This window comes from Corapipo altera, unplaced genomic scaffold (genome assembly GCF_003945725.1).
Source record: "Corapipo altera isolate COAL_440 unplaced genomic scaffold, ASM394572v1 52b, whole genome shotgun sequence".
NCBI classification, from domain to species: domain Eukaryota; kingdom Metazoa; phylum Chordata; class Aves; order Passeriformes; family Pipridae; genus Corapipo; species Corapipo altera.
This window is the reverse complement of record NW_020884922.1, coordinates 2,144,654-2,153,428: the sequence shown is the minus strand read 5'-3', so window position 1 is coordinate 2,153,428 and position 8,775 is coordinate 2,144,654. Positions and strand designations below refer to the sequence as shown.

Genomic DNA, 8,775 nt, shown 5'->3' with positions numbered 1-8,775 from the left:
TAATCCAGCCAGGTGATACAATGGAGTACAATTCTTCTACCTGTTGCAAAGGTTTAACTTTACCATTTATGGGCTATCTTGGAAAGCATATTTCTCTTACATATACATTAGGTATACCTATTTGAAATATTTCATAGTGACAATAGAACATGTCCTGATATATAGCACTAGGAAAGTGTGTGTTTAAATGTATGCCATTAAGCATTAAATTACTGTTTTTCATGGCTTATTGAATAGAATCCCCATACAAAGAAATTAAAAATAGTTAATACTTCATCAGAGTAATAATATTTAAATTGTCCATTGCTCATTTGTTTGAATTTTTATATTTTATTCTTTGCTTCTCTTGTATATGCTCTTCACATATATACAAAACTTTTGACTGAAATGTGTATCTTGACTAAGACATTATTCAGCTAATGTCTCAGGTCTTTGGAAATACTTTTCTCCCCTTAAATGAAAAAAAAACCAAACGCAAACCACCCTAAAAAGCCAATCAGACACCTCACAATATTACATGAAGACAACTAGAAGTATCATTCTGACATTTAGCAAATAGAGCAGTGACTGTGGTATTTGGGCAGGCATCCCCGGGAGTGAGAAGACACATCTGGAGTAGAGGATGCAAAATATCGTTAGTTTCTAGGAGACGAAGCCATTTTCCCTGCCTCAATTATATTTGATTTGCTGCTTGTTCACTTTGAACCGCCATCAATTCCTGGACGTTAAGTTGCAGTCCCTGAGCACGTGCAGTTTTTACTTAATCATGAATTCCAGCAAAGTCATGTATGAATTAAAATAGAACTTTTTTTCACAGCTGAGGTGTATGGCTGGAGATACTGTACTATTCCGTGAAAGGGGGCACAAATGACAGATTTCGCTGGGAATGGGAGGGTCTTGGTGCATTTTGGGCACTTCCTGAACACAGCGGATGGATTAGGCCTCTCAAAGGAGCCCTTCACGTAGCTTGCATACATGACATCTTGTACAATTGATACCAGCGGGATTTTTGCTAAGCTACTAAAACCAGTGCTGGTCTGGAAATAAGCAGCAGTGGAGAACCTTTGAAAGAACTTTCATGCCAAAACCCCCTGAAGGATTTATGCAGTTCTAGTATCAGATACTTGCTAGGTAGGATGCTTATCAGGTCCCAGCTGTGGAACACCTAAAGCCCACTGAAATCCTCAAACAGGAGCCTGAATTCCTTCTCTGCACACAGCTTTCGCTGACCACTCCAAAAATGTGCCTTTTTCTTATATCCTGTAGTTACCCCCTTGAACCAAGGAAGAAACTAACACTCTCGGAGAGTTTAATTTCATTTCTGGCTACAAGTATCCTCAGATTCATTGCTGGTTCTCAGGCACCTCCTCTGGGACGATCACCCCCCCGGGGCGCTCGGCTGCGGCTGAGGCGGTGTCGCCCGCAGCGCCATGGCAACCCCGCCGCGCTGCCCGCGGCGGCCGCAGGCCCGGCCAGGCCCGGCGGTTCCGCAGCTGCTCCTGCTGCTCTGCCCTCCGGCGTTTCACCTCCGCGGCCGAGGTCGGCAGCTCCAGGATGCACTCGAAGAGGCTCACCACAGGTACGTCGCAATTCCCACGCAGGGTATGGGCTGGATCCGTGTCAGACGAGGGGTCAGGCCCCACGGTGACGGCCCCAGGCACGGAGACGTGACAGGGGTACAGACAGAGACAGAGATGGTGACACGAAAAGAGTGGGATTTTGAACTGCCAGGTTTAAACTTGCCCATCAGAATTTATTGCTCTGCAGAGAGAGCTTTGCTGCCTTCAAATAGCATCACAAAAGATAGGATATTCTCCTAGAATGAGTGAGAATTGGGTATCTGGGAACATTCACAATTGTATCTTCTTAATTTTATCAGATATTTCTTAATATTTGCTGTTCAAAGCTCCAAGAGTCTCATACAAATCTGTGTTTTCATTAAAACTGCCTAGCGTCTAGTAATCAATTTTGCGGAGGAAAGCTGACAAGAAGTTAACTGACATGTATGAGAAATAACATAGTTAAATAATACTTGAATTATATTTAAATCATTCTTGTGGTAGTTAACCTTTTTATGCATGGGTCAACATTACTGCATGTTTTTAGTTTATTTTATTTTCTCAGGCTAAGTAATTTTATTTCAGAATATCCAGGAAAGGGTGTCATGCCTCAATACTTTTTGTTACTGTATTGTAATCCCAGTTGAACCAGCTTGACTGTATTGCTTGGATAACATACGATATTTCATTTATGTTTTTCAGAACCGCCATGTATAACAGAAGAAGTGTTCGTAAGTATGCTTTATAAGGCTTGATCATTATTTTTGTTGTGCAACTATAGAGCAAAAAAAGCAACAAAACCATTTGGGAAACTGTTGGCTCTTTTCTCATTTCTTTGCTTTGTAAGTATGGAGTACTGAGTAATTTCTTACAATTTTCTCAGACAAAATAATACTTAATTTTAAAATAATTAGGAAAAAGAATAACAAAAGACTATGGAGAATAAAGATGGAAATAGAAAAGAAAGGCAATTAGGATGAAGGAAGGAAACAATCAAATGGAAGGTTCAGCATGATGGGTTTAACAATCTCCTTACTTTGCGTTTTCTGGTCTTTGCTCATAGCTCATTTTAGGAGTTCCCTGATGTTTGTCGTCTTGTTTGAAAGGTATATATAAATCTGTAAATCTGTAAATATATATATGTAAATATATGTAAATCTTAAAGGTAGAGGACCAGGCTCTCCCCATATGCCAAAAGACAAGCCAGTGTTGAGGAAGGACAAGAGAACTTTGGCTGGAACTCAGTGAGAAGAAGGGATAGGCAGCTCAGGAGTATCACAAGGATGTTGTGAGGTCATGCAGGGAGAAAATTAGAAAGGTCAAAACCCAGATAGAACTTAATGTGGCCACTACTGTAAAATACAACAAAAAGTGTATTTTTTGTATATTTGTATATACAACAATATTTTTTGTATTTTTGAATATACAACAAAAAGGAGAATCTCCATCCTTTGCTGGATGTGGGAGGAAACATAGTGACAAAGGATGAGGAAAAGGCTGAGGTACTTAATACCTTCTTTGCCTCAGTCTTTATCAACAAGACCAGTAATTCTCAAGGTGCCCATGAGCTGGAAGACAGAGACAGGGAGCAGAATGGAGCCCCTATAATCCATGAGGGAATGGCCAGTGACCTGCTATGTCACTTAGACCTGCACAAGTCCATGGGGCCAGATGGAATTCACCCAGGCGTACTGACGGAGGTGGTGGAAGTGTTCACTGAGACACTTTCAATCATTTACCAGCAGTCCTGATCAGCTGTGAAGTCCCAGGTGACAAAGTTGGAAAATGTGAAGCTCCTCTATAAGCACGGTTGGAAAGAGGATCCTGGGAACTACAGGCCTGTCAGCCTGACATTGGTGCTGGAGAACATCATGGAGCAGATCATCTTGAGTGCATGTGCAGTACAAACAGGGGATCAGCCCAGCCAGTATGGGTTTAGGAAAAACATGTCCTGCTTGACAAATCTGATCACACTTGGCAGGGTGACTCATTTCGTGGATGAGGGAAAGGCTATGGATGTTGTCTACTTGGACTTCAGTAGCGCCTTTGACACCATCTCCCACAGCATTCTTGTGGAGAAACTGGCTTCCCATGATGTGGACAGGTGCACTGTTTGATGGGTAAAAACACTGGCTGGATGGCCAGGCCCAGGGAGTGGTGGTGAATGGAGTGAGTTAAATCCAGTTGGCAGCTGGACATTACAGGGGTTCCCCAGGGCTCAGTACTGAGGCCAGTCCTATTTAATATCTTTATTGACAGCCTGGATGAGTGGATCAAGTGCACCCTCAGCAAGTTTGCAGATGCAGTTATTTTTCTCCCAAGTAACAAGCAATAGGAAAAAGTGGAAATGGTCTGAAGCTGTGCCAGGGGAGGTTTAGGTTGAATATTAGGAAAATTTTGCCACCAAAAGTTTTGTCAAGCATTGGAACAGGCTGCCCAGAGAAGTGGTTGAGTCACTATCTCTGGAAGTATTTAAAAGACATGTGGATGTTGCACTTGGAGTCATGGTTTAGGGGTAGGCTTGGTAGTGCCAGGTTAACGGTTGGATTTGATGATCTTAGAGGTCTTTTACAATTAAACAATTCTATGATTCTATGATTCTATACATAAAATATATCTGGCATATATAAATATGTACATGAGAGCATCTCCTAACTGCATATTTAGATTGCATTAAACCTGGATTCTGCAGGCTCCTTAATATGACTAGATATGTCTGACTCCAGGTGAACTTCACACACAGGCATGAAGCTGTCAGAGTTCTATTTAGTATAGAGTTTTAACTTTCAGCTTTTGAGATTTAAAGATGTCATGTTTTATATATTTGTCAAGGGTGGAGAGGTATTTATCATTTTAGTGGGTGCTGCAACATGAAATGCAAATCTTGCAATATAGTGCTACTTTTATCCACATTCAACTTCCCCTTTGATGTCTAATAATATTTCTGTGTTTCTGTACTTTTTCATGATGGCAGTAATAGAGAAAGGTATCAAATGCTATAGATAGAAGTCATTAGGTTTGTTTCCAGAAAATACCTAAGAAATGATTGTATACCATGCCAAAATGATTTTAAAATTCCTTTCAATGTTAAAAGAGTGATAGAAATCAGGCTCAAGATATTCCTATTCATACAAAAATTGCATGAAACAGTTTTGGACCAATTTTTAGCACACCCTAACCTCCAGCTGCAATTTTTCATGAAAGGCAGCTTTTTATAGTCATAATTTAGACTGTGCAGCAGGAAAGATGAAACAAAATGCTTCCTGACACAAAAATCTAAGCTATAGTATTGTACATGCAACTCCAAAACCTATAATGTGCAAATATGAAAGTGCAACTGTGATTTCAAGTGAAAATAAGACTGTCTACAAAAAACCCTCCAAAAACCAGAGGAAAGTATGTTGTGTATAGATGCAGTAAGATCAGTGAGTAGTAGAGCTTGCATTAATAAGATCATAAACATTTTATTGATTAATCAACCACTGTGTTTACATTTCTTGCTGTTATATGGAACTACAGAGAATTATATCCTTGGGAAATTAAAAACACATGTTACCTGCATAGTCGTAAATAAATCCTCCTGTTTAATCAGTGCCCAAACATCTCTAGGTGCATGGGACTGCAATTGCATTGGGCCACAGGCCTGTGGTCCAAATAAAGCACGACCTCTGTAATGCAGAAAGCCTTGCTTTCAGCATTGTCAGTGTTTTCTAGAGAAGAGCATGAGCTAACTTGCCTGTCCTGTATCAGTCACAAGAGCAACCACAAGTACTAAGGAATAAATGTTGGCAGACTAGGGCCAGGCAAAAACCATCAGGTCTGGTTCTGACTTGTTGTGCAGCAAACAAGAGCCTTCCTGAGTTCATATTAAAGTATGTTAGCTCAGATTTCTTCCTTACCTGAGCCTGAGCTGTCTCTGATTATACCAATGGGGTTTAGATCAAGATACTGCCTGCCTACACTTGATACCATGTACACCGTGCATAAACTCTCTTTAGTGCTATTCCTCACTAGTGCTATGAACTTAAGAAAGAGAAAAAAGATTTGTGTCACAAGACCTTTGCTGATGTTGGCAAATACATCAGATTCAGGTGCATTTTCTTTGCCTTGCAAGGCAGAAATAAGAATATTCTAGAAACTATAAAAAAAATTTAGGTGTCTTCATTATACTGAAGACACATATCTGAAACCAATGGAATAATGTTCTACTTTTACCCTCTGTTGAATTGAAATGAGGATGGTGTTGAGTACAGTAGAAGTAAGATTTGGATCCATAATTTTGGGTTTGTCAACAGCAAAAAAATTAAATTTCTATTCAAAATTTTTTGAGTCTTGTTAGCAGGATTTAAAATGCAGGGGTCAGAAAGGATACAAAAACATCTGCAGGTGCAGTCTTCACTTCTAATGAGATCAACAGGAAGCCTCCCAGTTCTGTCAGATTCAAAGTATGGCATACACGGCTTGCTTGTTAAGCCAAAATATAAATCAGGGAACTCCCTTTTATTCCCCAAACATCCCCAAGCAGCAGTGCGAGACCAGGAGGTGGCCCTGGTGGCCCTGGGTGAATTCCCCTTTTTTCCAAGTGAAAGAGAGAAAGGTACAATGTAGGGAATTTCTAGACTGTTAGCTTATGCACATTTTTTCAAAAATAAACATCCAGATTTTCAGCATTTACAAGCTGTTGGGTTTATGAAGGCTTTATCTGTAAATTTATTGACATAGGATTTACCTTTGTGTTTTTTAAATTGCTAAGGATCTCAGAAGTGTGCAATGGTTGCAAATAACAGTGATGCAATGATTATATTCTCAAAGGTGGGAAATAATATTTTGCAAAAGTTTCCATGTCATATCTCATGAAAAAAACATTGTTTGAGGGAATAGTGCATTCAAACCATGTTAGCACAGATTACTACAAGCCTTGCTTTGTGGTTTTGTCTCTCTGTAGGAAGAATGCTTAGCCACAGATGATATGCTTGTGGACTACTTTAATGAATTTTTGAGTCTTCCGGTAAGTACCTTACAGAAATCCCTTGCAAAAGTCAAGAAACACCATACTAAAATTAAGAGTGACTTAATCCATCTTAGAAAATTTTACATTTTGCTGCTTGCTAGTTAAATGACTTTTACAATATGTCTGTGTTTTCAATGGTAGCAACTCTTACTGCTCAGTGTTATCAGTATCAGGAAAAGTAGCACAGTATCTGGACTTCTGAGGACAGATTTTATTTTGCTAAGCTAAAGAATCACAGAATCACTAAATGGGTAAGGCTAGAAGGGACCACAGTGGGTTATCTGGTCCAGCCTCCCTGCTCAAGCAGTCATCCTAGAGCACATGGCACAGGATTGCATCCAGGTAGTTCTTGAATATCTCCAGTGAGGGAGACTCCACAACCTCTCTGGGCAACCTGTTCAGTGTGCAGTCACCCGCACAGGCAAGTTGTTCTTCCTCATGTTCAGGTGGAGCTTCCTGTGCATCAGTTTCTGCCTCTTGCCTCTTGTCCTATTGGTCAGCACCACCCAAAAGAGCCTGGCTCCATCGTCTTGACACCATCCCTTCAGATACTTACACACATTGATAAGGGCCCCTCTCATTTGTCTGTTCTTGAAGCTGAATGGGCCCAGTTCCCTCAGCCTTTCCACATAACAGAGATGTTCCAGTCTTTTAATCGTCTTTGTCACCCTGTGCCTGACCTCCTTCAGGAGCTCCATGTCTCTCTTGTACTGAGGAGCCCTCGAGCTGCTGGCAGTGCTCCTCCTAATGTACATCAGACCTTCTTGGCCACAGGGACACACTGTTGGCTCATGAACTGCTTGTTGTCCACCAGGACCCCCAGGTTATTTATGTATTTAAATTTATGCTTTTAATTATTTATTTAGATCACAGTGCACTAAAATAATAAGAATAGGAAATGAAAAAGACACATAAATACTTATTTTAAAAGTATAAGGAGTCCAATTCTATTTGAGTATCACATCATGATGACATAACAAATGTTTGTCCTTTTACAATCTTGTGGCAATGCACTCAGTGATTAATATACATTTAAGCTCAAAACCAACTCTATTTCTATTCACGGCTTTGAAGGCCTCAAAGTTGGCACTTCCCTCCTCTTCCTCTCCCATATGCAGCTAGAAGTGTGCAGGCTTACACTATATTCTGTGTGCTGATCCAGTTACAGTTAGACTACCATATCCAGTGCCCTGTTTTTAACTAGTTGCCCTATATTTTGCTCCTTTTCCCCATCAACTACACTACCTCCCCACATTGTCCTGAGAGTCAAATATATGGTCCTGCTCCTTCAATATGGCAACGTCATCCAACTTCATCTTTGTAGTCTTGGCCTTGACTATCCCCATTCTCTTCATCCCCACACTTTACACCCATACTCCCTTGCCAAGTGGCACAGGTTTTCCACAGTGTCACTCGTGGCTCCCACCCAATGTACCACAGAGCTGTCCCAGAGCCTGTCCCCCTCCTAAGGCACTGCAGTCCAACAGGCTACACTACAAGAACATACACCCATTCCTGCAACTCGCTTGGTAGGAACCACCACCAGTGTTAGGAAGGGGCAGAATGTTTCTTGATGCTCCTTGGACCTCATACTCTGGTGCAGCCATTAATGAAATAAATTCAGTTATGATTCATAACTGAATGATTTGGCTTACCAAACTGAACTAGACATAGCTGTGCTCTCTAAGCCACATCACAGATTTGTGTAAATGAACACATATAATGGAAATTGCACAACTAAAGGTGATAGAATGGGCTCCCCATGCCAATTTTTAAGCTTAAAATAGAATCTGAAGATACTCAGATGTGTGGGTTTTGTGCACAGCACCAATACTGACTTCTCTCAGGAGCTCAGCCTTTACGTACTTTCACCACACTGCAAGATTCCTAAGAATAATTTTTTCAAAGCTGGAGAGACACAGATGGAAGAAAGTGTGTGGTGAGAGGGGCTGGGGCTTTTTCTTTCTCCAACATCCTCCACCTCCCCCCTGCAGCTGCTTTATGATATCTGACTAATCCAAGCCTAACTACTTAGCTTTTAAACCCAGGCCTCCTTCCATGTGCCAGATTGTTCTTAGCACAGGAATACCATCCTTTATGCCTTTGCTGCTTATTTGGAAACTATGCTTCAAGTTTTCCCCGAATCTCAGAGGACGGAGTGGGTAAGAAGTTCAGCTTGCTTGGTCTCTTGGTATCCTTGGACAT

At 40.9% G+C, this 8,775-nt stretch overlaps 1 protein-coding gene across 6 annotated transcripts in view; it reads left to right on the top strand.

The window, feature by feature from the left end:
• Positions 1 to 1,446: 1,446 nt before the first annotated feature.
• RGS22 (regulator of G protein signaling 22) overlaps positions 1,447 to 8,775 on the top strand; it is a 64,206-nt gene continuing 56,877 nt past the window's right edge. For all 6 annotated transcript variants that reach the window (XM_027657102.1, XM_027657099.1, XM_027657103.1 and 3 more), the window contains exons 1-3: positions 1,447 to 1,579; positions 2,262 to 2,290; positions 6,505 to 6,567. In XM_027657102.1, coding sequence (XP_027512903.1) covers positions 1,555 to 1,579; positions 2,262 to 2,290; positions 6,505 to 6,567 — 117 coding nt within the window. In that variant the 5' untranslated portion in view covers positions 1,447 to 1,554. The remainder of the gene's footprint in view (positions 1,580 to 2,261; positions 2,291 to 6,504; positions 6,568 to 8,775) is intronic.